Raw genomic sequence first — 24,718 nt, 5'->3', positions numbered from 1 at the left:
TGTTTCAGCTACCGAGTGGCATTTTTCTTAATTGTCCAATTTTTAAGATTTTATATAACATATTTTTGCCAATTTATCTCATTACTCAGTTGTGGATTTTCACACTTCATTGAATACAAATGGGGCGTTATACTCGCTTTTAAGGTTTTAGACCCTGTTTTAACTAGTGATATGTGGTATGCCTATATATCACTTTTTAGGTGTATTGAACATAACTTAAATGATAAAAGGTCTGTATGCATCAGGCCTAACCTTAGGTATGACAGTTGAGTCGTATAATTTTGGGCAGAATATGCAAACAATTGTATATTTTAGTTTAGTATGTCCACAGGGTTCGGTCATATTCCTGTCACCAAAATAGCCATGCCACTATGTTTACTAGGGCCTATAGTAAACAACTATGTGCAAGGATCAGCTGTTTTACCTTATTCGATCCATTATACTCGCTTTTAAGTCAAAGACAACTGCATGACTAGCCCCACAAATATAGTATATAATTTCAAAGAACATTATTGTCTTAACAACTTCGTATTGACTAAAAGTGTCATGATAATCGTGATTAATTTCAGATAAATAATGAAACAAGAAAAAAAACCAAGATAAAAATCATATTCTATATCAATAAGGTTTTTGATAGAATGAGAAAGACAAAGGAACAGTCCAAAACAGTCTCTCAAACACCTATATCTTGACATAATAGTTTTACTTTTTAGAGATTTTTATTTGCTATTCCTTAATGGATACGCTGAACACTCATCATAGATATTGTAGTTACATAATTCATTTCCGTATTTCAGATTTTCTACTGAAATAACTGTACGATATTTTGTCATTGTATTTTTACATCGTATCCGAAATGACGATGTAGCCCACGTTTTATAGGTTCTAATATCCATTGTGATAGGTGTTAAAGTTTCATATTTTGTCCATGCCACTATGTTTACTACAGCAGTATACTCGCTTTTAAGTCAAAGACGACTGCATAATTTCGAAGAACATTTTTGTCTTAACTTCATATTGACTAAAAGTTCCATGATAATCGTGATTAAATCCAGATAAATAATGATACAATAGAAAAATAAGATAAAAAACATTTTCTATATCAAGAAGTTTATTGATACAAGGAGAAAGACACAGGAGCAGTACAAAACAGTCTCTCAAACACCTATACCATTACCTCATGGTTATAATCACTTTAATATATGCTTACCGTATAATAACAGTAATTCTAGTTGTTAATAGTGTATGGTTGCAACTACTTTGTATTGATAATCATTATTTCTATTATTTTCATCCACATGGTGGAATATTAACTATAAATTTAAATGTCATCCTTTTATGGGGTGGTGATCTAATTTCATTTAGTTGAGTTGTTCTTGATATGTGTGGAGGAGCATTAAGTTAGCTTTGCTTTGCATTGTACTATATAATGCATTGCTGGCCAATGGATTTTCAGAAAATTAAAATTATTTTATTCTTTAGACTCACTTATGTTACAGGTGAATTTTTAGTGTCAGTGTTTATTGCATATTTCCAGTAAATCGGCAAGTTGTTTGATACAGGGTACAGATTAAAAAATAAATATATACATATAACCCGGATAACGTCATCTGTTTTCTAGTCGACATGTGGAAAATAAATCTTCTAATACCTGTCTATCCAAATGTTTACCTGAAAAATAAAACAGTCATACTTTAAGAATACTGTTTTGGTATATTTCGATGACATAATGTTTCGTCTATCTGTGATAATGGTTTCAAAATACAGTACGCTCTTTGTGAAATATCGTAATGGACACAGGGAAAATTCTTTTTGAGAGATCGATGTTTTTTAACACCGGACAATTATCACAAATGTCTTTAATTTTGCTACAAATAAATGACACTTACTACAAATACAGTCTGATAACAAAATACATAAATTGAATGATACCTGTTTCAATTAAAACCCTTTTGCGACAAAGGGGCATAACTCTGAAAGTAAATACTTCGATATATATTACCACATCTACAATGTATCAATGTTGCCATAACCTTTTTATTAAATTGATCAAATCTATAATGATGAGTAGTCAGTCGATCGTTGTGTATACATACGAATAGACAGACACACAGAGGGACAGGAAGACCGCCGCACAACCTGAATCAGGTATATCCTCTAACTGCGTTGTGGAGGTGTATGTACAACGAATCAGACTAACGTTGACTTACCTATAAAAACTATGCGGTTTAGTCTGGTCTCGTCTTGTCGCCATGGTGACGCCCGGAAGGTGTCATACAGTTCTCTCACAGCCTGGACCACAAGTTTGTTAGGATCCCCCTCTATTGACATAAGTCCCTAAAACACAATAGACAGGTATGAAAAGAATCACTTGTCATTTCATAGATGCATTTTCTTTCATTCAGCATTCACCGGTTTTTGCTGTTAACGTGTTTTTTTGTGGGTTTTTTTTATTTCTTGTAAACTAAACATTTCTTGTAAACTAAACATATATTCATTTCTTTATTATAATAATAATCAGTAATGTTTATTCCTTAACATTTTAACACCGTGTACTGTTAAATCCCCATTAATGACCATACAGAGTTAACGAATAAATCGTCTCTACCTTCAGACGAAGGATTTCGATGACGTCACCATCGGAATCTTTTACGATTTTCTCCCAAAGCAGATCCTGCAAGGCCTTTTCCAGAAGTTTGAGGTCGACTTCACCTTTAAACTCGTAGGTTATTGTTGTTACAGTCTAGTATAGAACAGGAAAGTAACATTTATATGAGAGATCATGAACAATATTACACCAGGTCATATCCTGGTATTCATTACATTCATTAAATAGTAATTTTTTCTCAATGAAAAACAGGAGCAGACGAATGGAATTAGTATTTTTCTTCAGTTATAAAAGTTACTTACTTTAAACCATTACCACAATTGAAAAGTTTGAGCTTTTAATTTTATTTCAAGTTAAAAATATTAAAAACAAGCTTACAGTAAGTGTTGCAAGCAACACACGTCCCCTACCTGCGTCAATTACATTTTTTTTTTATATATGGCAAGTTATTATCATTGCTTAGTCATGCTATAATTGTATTAAGTTTGAACAAATTATGTTGAAGTGTTCTCAAGTTATTGTCCGAAAACTAATTTTTTTGTGTAGTAGACCTTTTTACCCCAAATTCAATCCCAAACTCTATTTTCTCATATGCTAACATAGTGTGAAGTTTGAACAAATTCTGTTGATGTTATCTTCTGGAAACAAAAAAAAATATGAAATAATCAATTTAAGTTATATTGACCTTTGTAGTTGACTTTTTAACCCCAAACTTAATCTCAAGCTGTAGTTTCCCATATGCTACCATTGTGTGAAGTTTGATGAAAATCCATCAATTCGTTCTCAAGTTATCATATGGAAACCAAATCCGGACAGACAGACAGACGACGGGAACAAACACTATAGTCCCCTGCGGTTTCATCGGCAGGGGACTAATAATTAATTGTGTCACGAAAAATTTCCCTTGCACTATGTCCTTTAATGGAATGAAGTACTCATTGCGCGTGCACCAAAGCAACATAAATGATCTGATATCATTTTTTGTGTTAATTAGACATATGAATATACATGATTGAACAACAATTATTGTTCAAATGATGAGTATCGTTTATACGCTGTCGGAGGTCGAGCATCTTTACATGAAATTTTAGGATACTTCCGGAAAAAAACTTCCATTTACATGCATATCAACTGAATTCCTCTTTCTAGTGTTTAAAGGATAGCGATTTGAATTCCTGTTAGAGACCTCTATGTCATTACCTGATCAATCACATGTTTGTCTTGCTGAGAAAAGCCTCGTTGTGAGAAAACCTCCTCCATGCTGAATAACAGATATATATACATGTATAAAGTGGTCGTAAATATTTGTTAATGAGATACAACGTACAAAGTCGAGATAGTGTTTCATTTTATCTTACTTTCCTCATCAAATTCCTCGTTCATCATCAACATTCAAATATGATAAACACAATCCCAACGTTAATATTGAATTCGGAACAATACAAAGAGGACTTTAATAGGAATAAACCAATGCTAGATCCATTGGTCATATTTATGTCATTGAATCATAAAAAATCTTCTCAATAGTGTAATATGAGATAGCTTAAGCAACCTTACGTGTACGTGTAAGGTACGTGTAGACTACACGTAGACGCACACGTTGACGTTATCTGTTTACGTCATGAAAACGATGTTTTATGACGTGTACTTGTATGGAGTTATGTTAGCTAGCTCTGTTCATCTATCGATTTCTCAATGGATTGTGTCTTATTCAAACGCAATTACACACTGTAATACAGCATAAATCCTTAAAAAGAGAAATTACTGTAAAATTCCTTTGTAGATCCGGCCTTCGGCTGCCACTTGCCGAAGGGTAAATTGCGCTCCATTGTGCTATATAGTTTAATATTTGTCTACTTTGTCCCGCATTACTGTTCGTATCCTATTATGTAATCGTGTTCGTTTTGTATGTCTTGATAAAGGGGCTGATCGCCTCGAAAATTTGACAATTTTGTTTTGTTCACATGGTTGGAATTACTTCCTTGTCCCATGTTTACCATTTGAAGTAATTTGTATCCAACAGACTTACGTTTGATTGGATCCCGTGTCATCTGGAAAATCCTGTTGATATTACTTCTTTGACCCTTATAAAATTCATTGAAATACAAAGGCATTCAAACAGAATGAGAGAGCTTAAGCAACCTTACGTGTACGTGTGCGGGTACGCGAAGACTTCACGTAGACGTACACGCTGGCGTTATCTGTTTACGTCATAAAAAGGACGTTTTTATGACGTGTATGGAGTTATGTAAGCCAGCTATACTCATCTAGCGATTTATCAATGTTCTGTGTCTCATTCAAACGCAATCAGTCATTGTAATATAACATAAATATAAAACAAAACAGAAATTATTGTAAAAGTCATTGAACAAAATAGTTATTCAAACAGAATTGTTTACACGTTTGTACTTACGTGTAATCGCCACGCTACAATTCATAGCTACGTGTAGCAGATGCAAGGTAACATAAAATGATGACCACATACACGCTTAATTCCGAGGATTCCCCGTCTACACGTACACATACACGTAAGGTTGCTTAACAAAAGTTCAACTAAATACATACCTGTTTTTACTTTTTCCATCATAAGAATTCAAATCCAGAATCTCATCTAGGTTGACTCTATAACAAAATTATATATACTTTCACTATAATAGTTCAATAATTGTAAATTGTTAACAATGGACAGAAATTATTATGTCAAAGATGATATTAAATCAAAACAAATGATACAAAAATATTAACTACACACTATGCGACCATCAGACAACCACTTCGTAAAATAGGATTTAACTACTTTACTACACTGAATTACGGTTAACAAAGCATATATAATCGGGTATAATTATTTTTTAAATGATCGACTGTAGGTATGTTACACCATTCTATTCGATTTTTTTTGTCTTTTACAGCTGCTATTTTACAAAAAAAACAATTATTGTCTTTGATGGATTGATGTCCAGAAGCTGAAGATGTGAGTAGAAATCCAAACCGTTACATACCTCGACATGGTGGTTTCTATTAATTTTGCAAAACCATTAATGTTCCTGAAAGTTAAAAACGGTGATTGTATAAATAAATTATTCAGTTAAATGTGTATTCATTGAAAAAATTCTTTTTCAAATAGTATATAAAGTTTAAACAATACTAAATTCAGCACATCTTGTGATGATATTATGATATCGTATCTACATTTACAATGCATGATAAAATATATTTATAATATTGTCATTACTTTAAAGTTTTGACCGGATAAAATATAAGCTAATAAAAAATATTATCAAGAATGTCTCCTTTTTTTGCAAATGTTCGAGCTATTGGCTATCCACATGGAATCAATATTGATTTATTTCTAAGAAAATACAACTGTAGAACCAATACAATTTAACCCAATGTAATACTGCACTATAGACTGACCTGATTTGTTGTTTCAGTGAGGTCAGCTCCGCCTCAGAAATGAGATCAGTTTTATTGAGAACTATTATATCAGCCAAAGCTACCTGTCTGCAACACAATGGTAAATATAAACAATGAATACCTATCATAAAGGATACTATCAGCTACAACAAATCGGTATCGACTATGTTGTTATATTTAAATATTAAAGATCACTTTAATTGTCTTGACAATGTATATGTTTATATTACATGGAAAAATCGTTTTACACTTGTGGCATTATTAAATAAAATATCTTTATCAGACACATTTTGTGTATTACTAGTGTAAATATGCCATTCATCTTAAAATGCCTTGCTAACAAAATCTCCAAATATTGTTGGTGTGGCATTAAAGATTCGGTTGCATTGACGTACATAATTGTAACCACATTGTAACATGGACATGAACCTGGTTTTACTGCTATACTTCTGTAGATGTCACTTGAAAGTATCAATGAAATATTGTGATTGGATGATTCGTCACTGATCCACGACGCCACATCACTAATTATGTTTGCCACAACATTTAATACAAAGCGATGGTTTACCTTATGGCTTCATTTACAGATCCGTCCTCCTTCTTCTCTTTCAGATGCTGAGTATTGGAATAGAATACAAAATCATCCAATATATGCATAAAATTTATCATACTAAATCTTAAAAAATATGAAGTATATATATATATATCACAGTTGAAAGCCATCCTTATATGTTCGTCTATAGTTATATTACGTTATAATTTACCTCCGTTAGGGATGATATTAAAACATATCACATTTCCAAAAACAATATTCTATAACGTCACAAGACCTTCATCTCTACACAATGTCAATTTCGAGCAAATTTAAGACAGAAACAGTCTTACGGTCATGAAATTTCATAAATCATATCAAAAGTTAGTGATAGGGATAGTAAACAACCTACCTGACTACAGTATTTACCATCCACCATTGTGATTATACCTGTAAACACAAACAATCATATTAACAACATCAAGCCTTAAGTTTGTCTGACTACCCAGTTTAACGTTAACAGATACCCAACGTATAAAATACGTTACTAGGTGGAGAACAAACTTCTCGTCTGTCAACCCGTAAACACACAATAAACGCATATAAAAGCACATGAACATGACAACAAAGTATCATTATCGGATGTATACAAAGTTAAATGCAAGCACAACGCAAATTATTATGAAGACGACTAAAAGAACACGGCGGAGACCCTCAAAATCATCAACAAGACAGTGTAAATAGTGAGAGTAATGTGTGAACATGGTGGAGACCCTCAAAATCATCAACAAGACAGTGTAAATAGTGAGAGTAATGTGTGAACATGGTGGAGACCCTCAAAATCATCAACAAGACAGTGTAAATAGTGAGAGTAATGTGTGAACATGGTGGAGACCCTCAAAATCATCAACAAGACAGTGTAAATAGTGAGAGTAATGTGTGAACATGGTGGAGATCATCAACAAGATAGTGTAAATAGTGATAGTAAAGTGTAACTGCTATGAGAAATTCCGAGAAGGAGGTCTTCAATAAAAAAAACTTCGTCTAAACATTTCAAAGAATGTATTGGGCAAAAGAATAATAGACATGGAAGGGACTTCCCGAGTATGTGGTCATAGCTTAAAAAAACATTGTTGACAAAAGATTAAATACTCTCTAGAAAAACCACGATTGGAAAATTCTACCATACAACTAGGGCAACCAAATATTTCCTCTAGTGTAGTAGTTATTTTGTATACAATCATATGTTTACACACTTAAACCATTATTGTAAGTAGTGCCACAATACATGTAAACAAACCATCAAGACTTATTTATGATGTTGTACTGGTGAGATAACCATCATACTGTTAACATACTTAATTAAATGTGTGATTAAATCCCGCGTAACCATGGGACACTTATACAACTGGACCAGTGTCAACCAAAAGTATATTCAGTAAAACCATGTGACTAAATCGCCATGTAAGCGCGATACCAAGTCGCCACAAATTAATACATGTTTGTTTAAAGAATATAAGTGAGATTAAACATATACATACATCTCTATAATGGTAGTGATTAATGTCCTAATATTACCACCACCATGGTATAACTACATATTCTGTACACAAAAGTGTAAAAACTGCCTCTATATGTAACTCTAAACACCAATTCCTTCATCAACAATATGTATGCATCACATTATTGTCCTTATTGTAAACGGGGAAATTCACGCTACTTACGCAAAGGTCGCTTGATCGCGAAAATTTCCCCCGCGCGTAATATTTTGTAAACTTTACGATAAATTTAATCATAAAGGCGAATTAGCAACACCTTCCTATTTTATTTTGTGTTTAATCAAACACTTAATTAGTGACAGATACGAACAAATCTTAATTTTGAAAGAACGATATGTCTATTTGGCGTGTACTGTTTCGATTTATAAAACAATTGTTTTCGTAATCTAGACTTCATCTCAGTCGATATACGATGATTTTCATTGGTAAACAAACAGATATATACGGATATATACTTTGAACATTTATTAACAAAAGACTGATAATTACATCTTTCCCGTCAAACGTCAATCTTACACGATTAGAAAACAAAAGAGTGAAAGCCTGTCCTGCGTCCAATTCCCGAGTCGATGCACGACAGGTATGCATAAAAACACTGGTCACATTGGCCAGGCTAAAGGAACAATTGACATTAATTAAAGGTAGCCTGAACTGTAGGATATGTATTCAGATTTTACATCCATACTGTACACCGCTCGTAAGAACCTAAGGTCAAACAGGAATCAAAGGAGGAAACTAACGATTTTTTATAATTTACTTGATATTTCATTTCAACAAATTTTATTGCAAATAATATGCAAATGGATTTGGCAACAGTCAAAGCCTATATTAGTCATCTCCAAACAAATCCGGTATAGTACAAATTATCGACAAAGTATTTTAACATGTAACATTACATTATGAATGAATATTATCATTAGTGTATCTCCCCAACCTATCATAGAAGAAAAATCTAAAAAAAAATCTTTTAGTTTCAGATGTATATTCTGATATGCATTGCAATAAATATGTATTTTGTTCTTCATCACAATTGTCACAACCATGCAGTAGATTTTTTGTGTTAAAATGTGAGTGGGGAATATTAGAGTTATGTATTTTGCAGTATTGCCAACCTCTGATGAAGTCAAATCGGGTGATCACCCTTGAAAAAACGGGTGAAAGGGTCAAAACAAGTGTCATGTGCGAAACAACATTTTAGTGTATTTTTAACACTTTTTAAAAGCCTTAGATATGCATATATTTATTATTTTCATATTGTAATTCAATAACATTTATGATATATTTATGTAATAATATAATTTAAATCTGATAAAAAATAAAAATATTGTATTAAAAAATCTTTAAAATAATATTTAATAAAATCCGGATTTTTTGTTGTCCGGTTTCATTATCATCTTTGACTAAACAAAATGACGGCCATTATGATTGGTTTGCCTGCCTACTGAAACAGGATACTGTTCAACTTCACGTTTACTGTTTAATTCATGTGAGTAAATCTTTGTCTGAGATCACAAGTGTTTGTACTTTTGAAGAATTTTGAAGAGATAATTTCTGATTTTGAACAGTATTAATTGGCCATGTCTGATTTTGCTATCTGGCTTTGGCTAAAAACGATCATGGACATCATGAAGCATGACTGAATAGAGTAATTGCTACAATTTAACACCTTTATTAAAGTTTGTGTAAACACAAACATAGCTACCTGCTTTATACAAGGACCTCATATGAGTCTTAAAGGTAGGTTTCGCCCAACCAAATAAATATTTTTTTTGTGAAATGCGATAAGCGGAAGAAAAGATGAAAAAACATATTAAAATATCTCAATTTAATTTCTTTATGTGTTTGAGATTGAACAAATGTGTCTTGAATACAAAATTGAAGGAAATCCTTGATTTATTACGGTGTCCGTCAGACAAAATAATATGCAAATGAAGCTGCGATGGATTGCGTTGTCGAAGTTTGGCGCATGCGCATTATCACGCACTAAAAGTAAACAAAATGGCTGAACGAAAGTGCGTGAGATGAAAAAAATATATCTGAATCGGCATCAAAGTGGAGGAAATTATAATGGATTCGGTAGCACCCTATGATATCTATAGGGAATTAAATTCAGAGGTGGCATGTAGCAATAGAAGAAACAGAAGCCACATCTCAAGCGGAACTTGCCGGGATCTGTTGGGACTCGTGTAACGGCATTGCACGTGGTGAGTTAAAATTTCAACACATATGCCAGCGCACGAACAGCCGCAGACTAACTACATGTATATTTGGTGTACAAAGTTAGCGAGCGTATGTAAGTAACATGAAGTGTTTTAGATTATATGATATGTATAAACAGCCCCTCGCACTTCGATTTTTTGTTGTTGTTTTTTAAGTAAACATGCCGTGGCAAGACTGTCACTTTTATCTGACATTTTGTTGCACGCTTCCGTTTGTTGCTGCGGCCTCGTTTTGGAAAAAATACGTCATGTTCTATGTAAAGCTTGACTTCGCTCTATTTTTAGAGGAGTATTTTCCTGGTCAAGCTAGGCAACTGACCACCCATATTGTTCGCTGTATGCATTGAAAATGATCTGAAGATTATATCTATGTATAGGATAAATTTCAATTTCGTAGTCTTTATATTTCATTGGGCGAAACCTACCTTTAAGCCCTGAGATGTAATCAAAATTGCGCTAATGGCTTATCTGACGATTTTTTGTGAGCTTTTTAACACTTTGGTCCAAGTGCTGAAAATCGCGTTATTTGATGACCCGCCGGGTCCATCGGGTTATACATTCTAAAATATCTAAAAAACGGGTCAACCCGGGGAAATCGGGTGAGTAGGCAATACTGATTTTGGTTCTGAGTGATGATTTTTGTTCATTAAATAAAGGACATATGAAAAGATAGTGTTCGGCTGTTTCATCACCATTACGTGAATATCATTAGATCGCAAAAATTACCCCCACGCGTATAGTTCACTAAAGGAAATCGCGAAATTAATCACCCACGAAAATTTCCACGTATATAGTGTTTGTAATTACTATATATTCACATTTAATTCTAAATATTCCTTGCCATTTGAAGGGGCCGAGATGGTCGAGTGGTTAAGACGCCCTAACATATAATCGCAAGCCATCTACCCCTGGGTCGCGAGTCCGAAACCCATGTGAGGTACTGGCTGCTGGTCGATGGTTTTTTTCACCGTGTTCTGGTTTCCCTCGATCATCTTAACCTACCACATCCTTAAACGACACTGGCTGTTAATAGGACGTTATATCAATCATACTAAATAGTAGCTGCAATATTGTAGCTCAAAAGACTTTTAGACAGAAAATGATGTCGTCTTTAGAGCTACAATTGGTGCCTATTACTGCTAATGGAACAAAGTAATGATTATGCAAACCATTATAAAACGTCTGTTTGCATTATATCGTACCTGTTTGATGTCGCTGACCTACTCGGCAATAAAACTGAACCACGTAAATTATCAAGTTCTCATCGAGGCATTATTTTTTTACATAATACATATGAAGGTCTCTCTGAAGGGAATTTATACGGCAAGTCCACAAATTGTGAATTTGACGTCGTGTAAGCGGTACGGTAGATATAAAGAATGGTGGTTGTGTTTGTTTTTGGACAAAAATAATATGTAAATGCATGTATACGCATAAAATAATCGGAAACCTACAAAAAAGTATAGAAAACTGTGCCCGAGTGATTTTCGGAGGCAGTGCTCCATTACGACACATAGGGACCAATTCGTACCCGGCCAAAAGGTATAGTAGGCCGGGAACGTATCTTCGTACTAACTAAATAGTTGATAAAACATTGAGTAAGACACAATTTACTCCTATTGTCTAAAAAGTGATTTCTAATGTGCCTAAATCATTTCCGTTACAAATGGCAAATATAACTTTATACAATAAAGGCGATACCGATTTATATCTCGAGGAAATTAAATGTAAACAAATAGATAATAAAACAATTAATATAAAACACCCATACCCATTGACATCGGTCGTCCAATAATTGTTTAATGTACCATAGCAATCAAAATCAGTCTAAATCAAACAAGACCTAAACGCAAACTATTCGTGATGGCTGATCACGGATAGAAAATTAAACACTGAACATTTACCGTCCAATGAAAACCGCACTATTGACCCAGGAGGTGTTAACGTAATCAATGGGCTGGCACATCAAATCACCTGATTTACATCAGTGCTTTTGGTCCAGAGCGAGGAAGTTTTTTTATCACACAGCAAGTCAGCAACAAACACAAAAGTAAGTTGGATGGTTAACATACGATTGGATAGTTGTACAGATTCAGAGTAATGACCTGGCTAACTTACTTGATAATCATATCTGTTTGTGTGTCATTCACAAGTGCTAATACTATGGACGACGTGAAAACTCTGATGGCAGACCTAATGGTGAATTACTCCAATGAGATTCGTCCTGTGAAGGACCAGACCAGACCAGTAACTGTTAATGTTTCGATGGCTCTGGTATCCATCAACGACTTCAATGAAGTTACCGGAATTATTTCAGTTGTTGCTATTCTGTTCCTGTCTTGGACAGACGAAAGTCTGGTTTGGGAATCGGGTAGTTATAACAATACCACATCCGTTACATTTTCACAGAAAAAAATTTGGCTTCCAAAGATGTATCTCGTTAATCCAGCGACGCAGTTTGAACCAATCAGCAACAAACACTTCAAAGTCGAGGTGAAAAACAATGGCAGTATCACATGGTCACCCGGACGTATCATTGAAGCAACTTGTACACCCGATGTTTCCGACTATCCATTTGATCAACAAACATGCACAATTGATGTCACCGCATATGATTATTCAAGTTGGCATGTTTCACTCAATGTATCACAACCACAAATAGGTTTGGATTTCTTCACCACGAACAGTGCCTGGGACGTTACATCAACATCCGTCTCGGTACGTACTTATGTCAGCGACATTGTTTCATTTAGGATCACTATGACCAGGCGACCTTTAAATTTCATGGTAAGCGTTGTTATACCAATCATCCTGCTGGCGATCGTCAATCCGTTCGTCTTCATCCTCCCATATAATTCGGGAGAACGGGTCTCCTACAGCATCACCGTTCTATTGGCATTCACCGTGTATATGACCGTGGTTAGTGACAGGATGCCAGCCTCATCAGATCCAGTATCTCAGTTATCATATTATATACTCTCAATGCTTTCCCTCAGTGTCTTCATCGTAGTCATAAATATAATTCAGATCAGAACCTACAACAAACACGACAATGATGAACCCATGAATCCATGGATTCGTAGTTTGGCGTTGTTTTTTCACAAGTTCTGTCGAAAAGGTAAAGTGGAATCGAACCTAAAGGATGAAAAAGTGATAAAACAGACTTCAGAGGCCACAGATGGGATGAACACATACAATGTCATGCGGATAGATTCTGTTGATGAAACGGATACCATCCGGACACATCCAAACGAAAAGAACGGAGTTCAGAAGACCGGTCCAGTACCGCCGGAACACATTACGTGGCAAACTATTGCAAGACTTGCTGATAAATTTTATTTCATACTCTTTCTAGTTTTCACTGGTATTTCGTCTCTTATTTATTACCTTTCCGTTACCATATGAAGAATAGAGTATTTTGTTTTAGAATATGAAATGATTTGAAAAGATCTGAAAATTCGGAAGGAGACAATGTCAGTCTATAGAAAAGATAATAGATAATGTGTAGCTGTCATTCAGTTCTAATGCAAACAGTGTATAGATTATGGCTCTCAAAGGACGTGGCAATCATCTTGTATGGATTTATGTGATGGTAAATTTAATGAATTTGTACGGATGTATGTAACCACTACCTGTATGAACTGATGGTCTACCCAGAAGTCATTTGGGTAGTGCTTGATGCAGGATGTTTTATCTGATCCAATCAATAATCATTGTTTGATATCACCAATAAGATTCTGTGCTTCCTATTTAAACAACTCTGATTTACAATTGGTATATAACGTATAATATATTAACAAAGAAACGTGATACACCAGTAAGCTCAATGTCATCTGTTGACAGAGTGGGTACCATAGTTCCAGTTCGCCGCACTGATGGAGAAACTCATTATGGACATATATTGTGGACAGATTTTATCAATAGTGTTTGCCCATCCTTATAAATTAAGTTGCACTGCATCGTAACCTCTCCATATATACTGTAATCCCTACAGGTATTCTAGTGCATTCCATATTCCCTTGAGAAAACTTCACAATTAACGACGATTCTCCGTTACAAAATTAAAATGTTTCCACATAACCATAGTATATAAAATGTGAATAAAATGTTAAAACTTGTATTTGTGTTTCTTTCCATGGATATTTGGGACCACGATTATTCCCCATATATTCAAATGTATCATCCTGAAACCATCGATGTCATGTTCATTTAATCGTTAAAAGCAAGCAATGAAGACATATCAACGGAATCAAAAATAACCAATAATAAGTTATCATTATTTGTGACGCCAGCTTATCATCGGCAATACATTTGATATTGAAAGAGTCTCCATCGCCGACAGAGCATAAATGATACCCATCATTAGAACAATAATTGGGTGTTTAATCGTGTATATATATGCCTAATTAACACATATAATAATTTAAAATAATCATTTTGCTTTTGGTGCTTGCGCAATCGTTACTGCATTCCAATTAGGACATAGTAACACAGAATTTCGGGATGCAATTAATTATTTTTAATATTTTTATCTTGAAGTAAAATTAGAAGCTCAAACTTTTTTATGGTGGTAATATTGGCAAGTAAGTGACTATTGTAACTGAAGAAAACCACTAAATCGTCCGCTATTGTTTTTGAGAGAAAAATTACTATTTGTCAGCGGTGGAGCATCTTTAACATACAACATTCGATTAAAAATCTAAATTTCCCCAGCTATACTTCAACGAAAATTAATCATCATGCATAAAAACAATGTTTACTTTGCCCAAGCCCAAAATTGCGAGGTTTTACCGTCATGAAGATAAACAAAACCCGAAAATACAGTATGCAAACAAGCAATGCTTTGCACTAAGCATGTCGCTTTGCACTAAGCATGTCACAATACGACATTGTATCTTATGTTGATGTAGCTTTGGTAGTTTGTACATTTATCGAAAACTTTTCTAATTGTAACATTAATATTGAAGTAAAAATATGACATTTATCACCAAAATATTAGTTATAAAAATCAAGTTTCTGTATCCAAATGTGGATAGTCTATCAATATTTTACCGCAAACGGAGCTAAACTTAAAATTGGAACATATGCATCATTGGCAACGTCAATGGCGTTACAACAACAGTGTTTATGTGCCTTCTGCACGACTCCGTTTCAGGCGAGGCGAACATTTGTTTACATCAACGTTATTTACTAAACCATTCAAAAAAATAACTGTGTGTACATTGGTGTGTCTATAGGCATTTGAAACACAAAAACGTAATTACCTTTAGCACTGTCTATGGACGCATAATGGACCAAACTTTTAACACATGAATTAATAGGCTTTAACACAATATAAGTATCCACAGCCACTTATAGCTGTTGTAGATGGAGATAAAACACCGGTCAATGATGCAGACAAAGAACTGTTTATTTGTCAAAGATGCAAAGTATTTCAAAAATAAGAGTCCTGGCACAGGCGCAACAATACGACATTATATAGTCGTCAAATAGATGGCATCATTAATTCATGTTCATCAAGTGGAATCATCGATTTATAAAGTGACCTGGGATGCAGCACAGATAATTAAACATGGTTAGTGTAGGATAAACAGTGCATTAGAATTAGATTTATATATATGATAGCGACACATACATAGGGGCTGGGTAGGATGGTTTAACCTGAAAGATCGATATGCACTCTGCATTAATATGTTATACCAGGTACGTATGTATATAAGAATACAATTACCACATTAAACGATTCATTGTCACCTAAAGGTTGAAGTACAATGTAGAAGTGTGAACTCATTGGTAAATACTAAGACGTTACTCTCAGATACTATTTTTTTCATTATTCCATTACTATATGCATTTCTTGGATGTCTTTTATCAAATGCATTTAATTTCTTGGGACAATAGATAGGAAACACGGTATCATATATTCATTGAAGTGCAAGAGGTTTTGGTGCATTCAACTTCCCCCCGAACCATGTCCCCTGCCGTCTGTATTATGATTACTACAGCCTGTATACAAGCCACAACTGCTCATACTATGGACGATGTGAAAACTCTGATGGCGGACCAAATGGTGAATTACTCCAATGAGATTCGTCCTGTGAAGGACCAGACCAAACCAGTATCTGTTAATATCGAAATGGTTCTGGTGTCCATCAACGACTTCAATGAAGTTACCGGAATTATTTCGGTAGTTTCTGTTTTGCACCTGACTTGGACAGACGAAAGTCTGGTATGGGAATCGGGTAGCTACAACAATACAGCATCTATTACATTTTCACAGAACAAGATTTGGCTTCCAAAGATGTATTTGGTTAATCCAGCAAAGGATTTTGATCCCATCAGTGACAAAAATTTTAGAGTCACTGCACTAGCCAACGGAACTGTCCACTGGTCCCCGGGGCGTATTCTGGAGGCCAGCTGTTCTCCTGACGTTTCTGACTTCCCGTTCGACCAACAAACATGTACCATTGATATGACTACACATGGATATTATAGACAACAGGTTTTGTTTACTGAAGTAGAACCAAGGATTAACCTCAAATACTTTTCCGCCAACAGTGAATGGAAAGTAACAACAACAAGCGCCACTGTAAAAGAGGATGACGTCATGGATATTGTTTCCTTTACTATCATCATGATCAGACGGCCAGTAAACTTTATGATCAGTGTCATAGTACCAATCATCCTACTGGCGGCCGTCAATCCGTTTGTCTTCATCCTCCCGTTTAATTCGGGAGAACGGGTATCCTACAGCATCACGATATTACTGGCGTTCACAGTGTATATGACGGTGGTTAGTGACAGGATGCCGGACTCATCCGATCCAATGTCGACCTTATCGTATTATATACTCTCGCTTGTAGCCATCAGTGTGTTTATTGTAACCATAAACATGTGTCAAATCAGAACATACAACAAACATGAAAGAGGCGAACCAGTTCCACAATGGATTCAAAACTTCATCTTTTCCCTACGCAAACATTTTCGAAAACGTCAAGTGGCATCCAGCGTAAATGAACGAAACAAAGACACCCCAGGGAGGAAATATTCCATCAAAAGCCATGCTATCATGCGTCTGGATTCTGTTGATGAGATAGACATTACAAAACTCCAGACCCGTGAAACAGAAAATAGCCAGCAACAGACTGTTGCACCGCAAACGGAGCTAATAACATGGCGTACGGTTGCTAAACATGCAGACAAGATTTATCTTATTGCTTTCTTTATCTTGACTGGGTTTATCACTTTTGGTTACTTCCTCTCAATTATCAAGTAACTTAACATACTGTGAACAAACATGCGTTCATGGTGTTCATAGCAATTTAATTTTTACATTCACAGTTAAAATTTTTTATTGTACATGATTAAGATGTAGATTTATTTTTTAACAAAATTGTTTAATTCTTCTTTGAAACACCAGATTGACATGTCCTGTCCTCTTGTGACGGATATTTCAAAACATTATAAAACTAATTTGTTGTAAGCGTTTCTTTGTAAACGTGTTTTACTATATGCACTCTTTGCTGTGATATTTTTAAAGAGATATGAAATTTGAATGTTATTTTTTTTACTATTGCCAGTAATATATGAAATCTTCATTTAAGCATTGGGTTGCTTTCAGTTGGAATTTATAGGAAATTTCTCGTTGTCCAGTTGTCATTCAATTTCCCAAATATTGCAAACTGAATGCATTTAATGCTTATTCTGTATATTTTATCCAAATTTATAACAACATCTCAAGATATTTTTTCTTCTATAATATGTAAACATGTAACTATCATCAAGGGCGGAACTGTCATTTAAAAAGTTATATACCGTGATCACCAATCTAATTAAAATCAGATCTTTTGTGTTGCTTCCTGTAGACCATCCGAGTGGAATGTTCTACGTGGAACGACATATAGAAGATCTAATTTTAATCAGATTGCCGTGATGACTGGCACAACGATTGTAAAAATGCCACGATGATAATAACATTAAAATCATTCTGATCTATTTAAGTTACTTCCTTTGTTAAACGAATGGAGGATAACTCTGGTAGATCAGAATCAGTGAGCAATGCCAACTGTGTTTGGAAAGGTTAGCAGGGATGTGGTGGAAATATTATTTCTGTTTATAAACTTTCTTTTGCTAGTGATGTATGAATTCTATATTGGACTTTTTACTATTGTCAGTGATTATATACTGATATATGAATAATTTGTTGTTCAATGAAATATTGAGGGTTTTTTTGGCAGTTATATATGAAATATTCATTGTTCTGTTGAACATTTTGCCATTGATGCATGAATTCTTTTTATAAAAAAAAATTTGACACATGTTGGTTTTATTTTGTAATACTGAACTTGCCTTTTTACTTTTGCCAGTCAGTTTTTGTTAGGCACTGACTTGTTTGTTTCATAATGTCAAATAATCATTGGATAAACACGTGGTGAGGAAACTGACAGAAAAACAAAGGGCAATAAATCTAGGGGAAAAAGACAGAGGTTATAAGGGGATACAACATCCCAGCCCAATCTTCATCAAAGAAGGTAACATTACCTGTCCTAACAAAGGACATTTAATTTCTCTAAACATCAAGTACTGCACTTTTTTGTTGGCCTTTATGATGATATGAATTATGCTTTGATATTGATACAATTTATGTATATTTGTGAAAATAATGTTCAATTACATTAATGACGTTCTTTACTTTTCGTTTTTATGTACTATCTTACTATCTTCATTGAATAAATTTCATGCAAAAGAAAACTCTTGATATAAAGTGTAGATTAAAACGTAATTACCATCAAGAAATATGTCACTGCAGAGCTCTTCATCCAACCAGAATATGGAAGCAATGGGTCCTGGCAAACAGAAAGGTTTTCTTTTATAAATCTAGATGTTATCAATTGTTATTTTCTAAATCCAAGTCATCCTTTATCTAAATTATTAGCATATTTATTACTGTAGTTATAAGATATTTTATGTTTGTTTTCTTTCAGATATTAAAAACTGCTAAAACATGCACACCATTCCTTCCTTATTATATTCCATATTTACAATCATTTGATCCTTCAATGTGCTAACATTTTAGGATTCCAAGTCGATATTACGTACATAATTCCACCAAAATAGATATACACTGTATTAGTAAAAAACTTTGAAAACAAAACATTAATGCTTCCATCCTGCTCATACTCATTCAAAAAGTACACAGTGTCCCAGATAATTTTTGAAGGGGTGGGTAATTGAACTTGCGCTTTTGAGGAAATCAATGACAAGTTAGCAAATATTTATCTGAAACAAGAACACTAACATGCATTTGATACAGACTCTTGAGCAGGACTTGAATGCCACTGCTTTTATTAAATTTCTTCTGATTTTAGTTCTGGATGTATGCGCTCATAATTACTGCATTGCATAATACAAATATTATGTAGGGGTAATTAGTACCTACAGATACTATTTTAGGGGCAATTTGTAAATTTTAATGAGAATTTTACCTGTGTACGCATCTTAACTGGAGCACTGGTACATGTTCATAAATTTATGCTGTTGAGTGATGAATGAAATATATTTTTCATGCTAATTTTATTTCAATTGATAGATATTTATATTTGAGCCTTTTTAACCAGTCAGAATTGAAGTTTTTGAGTTCTGTCCGTGTACCTACCTGGATCAGCCAATCCTGTGGTCTCCAACAACACATAGTCAAACTTGCCTTTCTTTGTCATCAAGTTTTCTATGGCTTTTACACCATTATCTCTATTGAGGAAATGAACACAACATTTAACATTCAACTATTCATATTATTGGGCACAAGTCTTTAAATGACAATTAATGTCAATGCTTGAAATTGAGACGTTTCTCAAAAAAGGTTACTAGTAATACACTGTAGTTTATACTTCTATCTATCAATAGCATTTTTGTTCATATTTTTAGATCATCCAACATTAATTTTATTTTCTCACATGAAATATCATACACTTTTTTAGTACTGCTAATCGCTTTTTTATTCTGTGAACACTTCATTTTTACAATTCTTTAAATCATTCTTTTATAGATCATTTTGCAAAATTTTGTAAATGGAATTAATAGGGATATTATCTTGAATGTTCTTCAAAGACAGAAACAAATTGGAATTTATACCAGCACCAAAAAAGTGACTACTAAGAATTCAATTCTAAATGCTAAATTGTATGTAGTAGACCTCAATAGATAGAATTTAATGTTTTCAATTTCAATTTAGAATTCATTGTTACAGCTATATGAAGAGAGCTAGTACATACTTAACAGAACAACAGAGACAGCCATTTCTGAGTTCTAGCCACTCCTCGTACAGTTCACCCTCCTGTCCAATCGACATCGACTTCTCCACAGACTCGCCTGTTAGGCATATATCATACAGGTGTAACAATATAACCTACAGGTGTAACAATATATCATACAGGTGTAACATTATATCATACGGGTGTAAAAATATATCACACAAGTGTAACAATATATCATACAGGTGGTAAAATATATCTTACAAGTGTAACAATATATCATCAAGGTGTAATAATATTTCAAACAGGTGTAACAATATATCATACAAATGTTACAATATACCATACAGGTGTAACAATATATCATACAGATGTAACAATATATCATACAGGTGTAGCAATATATAGTGAACAGACAATTTGTTATACATGTAGTAAATAGGTCCATCAATTGTAATTTACTTTTCAACCACTAGAGTATTATCAAATGTACATCAACTATCGGTTGTTCTTAACAGTTAATCTTAACATATGATGTCATTATATTTATTTAATTTTTATTTCAATTCTTGTCAATGTCATTATATTTGTATTATAAGACTTTGAATAAAGAGTATTTTCACATACCTCTGCATACAGTCAAATCTTTTATCTTCATTTAAAATTCTAGTACATTATTGTACATTGTATAACACCTTTATGAGCACAAGAGATGTCCAATCAATAGAATAACATTCTACAGATGTGACCTTATAATTTTCTACATGCAATGAAAGGACTAAAATACAGTCAAACCTCGATGATTCGAACTCCGATGAATCTAATTTCTCGCTGTATCGAACTTTTTGTCTGGTCCCGAATTTCTTCACTAAATAACATATACTAACTAACCCATGTATGAATCGAAGTTTTGTGAATCAAAGTTCTCGATGTATCGAACTTTTTTCATGGACCATTTGTTATAGAATCATAGGTAACTGACACTCGATGATTCGAATAAAAATTTACCTGTACAGATCAGGTGTTCGCCGATACCCCACGGCATGCTGTCACACCTAGCTGTCTCGCGACAGCCCTTCGCCGGACAATAGGGATTATGCCATTGGTAGCGGTTTGTAGAATTTACGGAACGGTAAATAGCGAGCCACATTATTAGCAACTCATACTCAAAACTGTTACATTGCAAAATTTTGGCATAAATACCAAGTAGCACTTTCGGATCCTCCTTTTTAGTTTCGTTGTTACAACGTGTTTTCGTTTTTATATTCATTCCGTAATATTAACCATCGCTTAACTAGTCACCAAACGAACACATGTACATGGGTTAGGCCTAGTACATGTAAGTCTTGTTTATAATATACATATTGATTAACTGTATACTTCGTTTTTATTTTGTTTTGCTTGTGGAAAATACAATGATTATAAAGTTTACGGAACGGAGACGACATGTACACAACTACCACAGTTGGTCATGGTAAAAAAAAGTTGGTCTAATTTCAACCACGAATAATTCTAAGTCTCGATGTTTCAAAGTTTTTCTGACGGTCCTTTGAACTTTGATACATCGAGGTTTGACTGTATATTAAATTACAATTATGATTTAGTGTTTCCCACAACCCCGATTAGCATGGCGCCCTGCTGTGCTTTTTTTACCTGACCCAATGCCCTATTTGTTTTGTAGTACACATTTACTAAACTACCGGTACTAAATACCAGTCAGTTTGGCACTGGCTTGATGATTAAGTAAACAAAAGAGTTTTTTAGAGCGGACCTAACTAGCAGCCTTGGAATTGTGCAATATGTCTATTATTGCAGTAGTAAAATTTATCACATTTATATATGTATAGTCAGTCCTAATATATAAATTCTTACTTAACTATTTACATCTTCAAATACATAAATATATTGTCAATCTTTTATCAATCTTTAATTTGCATAACACAAATATGACTTTCCAGTTCATTTTTTCAGTAAACTAAAGAACAAAATTACCTTCACCAAATTCATTCATAATGACTGCAATCTTTTTTCCATGTTGTTCAGATAACACATAATTCAATAGAGTTGTTTTTCCAGCACCTGAAAGTAGAGTAGTGTGTATTTTGAAAAACTGTCAAACATTTCGATGATTTATTTTGATGAAACAGTAGAGCAACCCTTCAAACCAAGAGCATTACAGACATGGCAGAAAACAATGGACAATATCATTCAACACGTTGTATGTTATATGTAATACATCCTTGTTAGTAATCCAGGGGTTACCATCACAGTTGTTATATCAATCCCTGGAAGAGCAAAATTGAAGGCTCTGTGTTTGAGACTGACTGAGCAGGTAGTTTTGGTCCTTTGATTTACCACAAAATAATTGAAGTACAAACTCGAGAAATCTGTTATGACTGTTATAAATCCATTTATTCTACATTGTTCCTTAAAATTCTGTAATTGGTACTCTTGCAAGTTAGACCCACCTAAAAATTCTGTGATGACTGTAATTGGTACTCTTGTAATTTAGACCTACCTAAAAATCCTGTGATGAATGTTATTGGTACTCTTGTAATTTAGACCTACCTAAAAATCCTGTGATGACTGTAATTGGTACTCTTGTAATTTATATAATTAGACCTACCTAAAAATCCTGTGATGACTGTAATTGGCACCCTTGTAACCTCTGCCGGTACCAGGTCTGGCATCTCATCATCATCGTCAGACATTTCTGAACGAAAACAAAAACATCCCATGTTACTACATGTAATAGTTATACATTGAATTTGTGATACACTGTCTATGCACAAGCCATTTTCTAACAGTGTTTAATTGGTGTCCACGATGTAGTATGATTTTGACATGTGATTAAAAGTTTGGTCTAGTGGACTGTGTTAATGATGCACTTACCACTATTTAAGCCTTCCTATTTCTTGGCTGTTTTAAGAACCATACAGTATACATGTACATATAACATTCATTACTTGTACATGTTACTTGCATGTACACCTATAATTATCAGTTTATTGACTACGAAATCCTCCGGAATTTTTATTAACCAAATATAAAATATTGACTACGAAATCCTACAGTATATAAGTATATTGTATATAGTACATTGTACTTCCCTGCATAAATACAGATCTATATATATAACGTTATATATAACAGTTAAATACTGATCTACAATATCTGATCTACAATGTACATGTACTAACACTAATACTAGTAATAGGCTACGGTATAATATTCATAAAACTGTCGATGGACGAGGCTTTGTGTAATAAAAAACGGTAAGCCGGTTGATACATTGATAACTACGAAATAAAACCAACACGATCCTACATCTCATGACGTAATAGTGTGAGAGTTTACTACGCTTACCTGTTAGTTTTGTTTCACGTGGGTTTGTTTGTTGATTTCGGCTACAAAAACAGTGGAGAGTCAACGAAGGGGGATAACTGTTTGTAAATATAGCAATACAACGAACTTGTGAGAGTTGTCGTTCCTAGTATAAAAAGCATGTCAGTTACACTTTAAATTAATAAACATATTGATTTAATATAAAGATAAACAATTTCTGGTATGTATAGATATATTGCCTAAAACTACATCTGCATTGTAAAACTCTTGTTATTTATACCACCAGACTTGATTTTATTTGATATCGAGATAAGGCAAGATGACAACACCATTTTATCATCAAAACAAAGTAAGGAAATTAAATAACTACAATAAGACGTCAACTAGTTCAATGTTTACTTCTGAAGTTCAAAAGTAGTCAGTCAAGTTATCTTGTACATCATGGACTATATATCGTAACGAACAAAGTTTTAGTGTAATCAAAATGTATAACATTAATTTAGATAAAAGTAATACATGTACAAGGGAATAGGAATAAATAACGTTTAATAAGTCTCTTATAATAGGAGATTTCAGAAAAGATGGCGTGACGTCACAAAAAGTTTACATCCGGGTCCTCAAAGGTACAAACACAGTATGGCGACTGATAAAAACAATAACAGATACGTACATCCCTGCTTCATAATCGATACTTTGACAAAAGTTTACACTTTCATACTTGCAAATTCTGATTTTGAAATGGTTTCTTATTGTTTCACAGGTTATGGCTGTTAACATTTTTACATTTT

General features: G+C 33.9%; 3 protein-coding genes across 3 annotated transcripts; 2 read left to right on the top strand and 1 right to left on the bottom strand.

The window, feature by feature from the left end:
* Positions 1-1,093: 1,093 nt before the first annotated feature.
* On the bottom strand, positions 1,094-24,029 carry LOC138325914 (zinc-regulated GTPase metalloprotein activator 1-like). The gene is made up of 15 exons (XM_069271924.1): positions 23,952-24,029; positions 23,212-23,298; positions 22,578-22,664; positions 20,607-20,703; positions 19,991-20,082; positions 19,122-19,181; positions 6,970-7,007; positions 6,594-6,640; positions 6,026-6,112; positions 5,611-5,655; positions 5,174-5,230; positions 3,809-3,869; positions 2,609-2,743; positions 2,211-2,337; positions 1,094-1,671 (listed from the first exon to the last, which is right to left on the bottom strand). The coding sequence occupies exons 2-15, from the start codon at positions 23,294-23,296 to the stop codon at positions 1,607-1,609; spliced, it is 1,083 nt and encodes a 360-aa protein (XP_069128025.1). The 5' UTR covers positions 23,297-23,298; positions 23,952-24,029; the 3' UTR covers positions 1,094-1,606.
* LOC138326122 (acetylcholine receptor subunit alpha-like) lies at positions 12,499-13,749 on the top strand. Its single transcript, XM_069272254.1, has one exon. It carries the CDS (start codon positions 12,499-12,501, stop codon positions 13,738-13,740), a length of 1,242 nt encoding a protein of 413 aa, XP_069128355.1. The 3' UTR covers positions 13,741-13,749.
* LOC138326121 (neuronal acetylcholine receptor subunit alpha-9-II-like) lies at positions 16,307-17,611 on the top strand. The gene has a single exon (XM_069272253.1). The coding sequence runs from the start codon at positions 16,307-16,309 to the stop codon at positions 17,609-17,611; it is 1,305 nt and encodes a 434-aa protein (XP_069128354.1).
* Positions 24,030-24,718: the final 689 nt, after the last annotated feature.

The sequence above is a fragment of the Argopecten irradians genome, chromosome 6, assembly GCF_041381155.1.
Source record: "Argopecten irradians isolate NY chromosome 6, Ai_NY, whole genome shotgun sequence".
Classification (NCBI taxonomy): domain Eukaryota; kingdom Metazoa; phylum Mollusca; class Bivalvia; order Pectinida; family Pectinidae; genus Argopecten; species Argopecten irradians.
The sequence above is the reverse complement of the archived record's forward strand: the minus strand, read 5'-3'. Positions and strand labels throughout refer to the sequence as shown.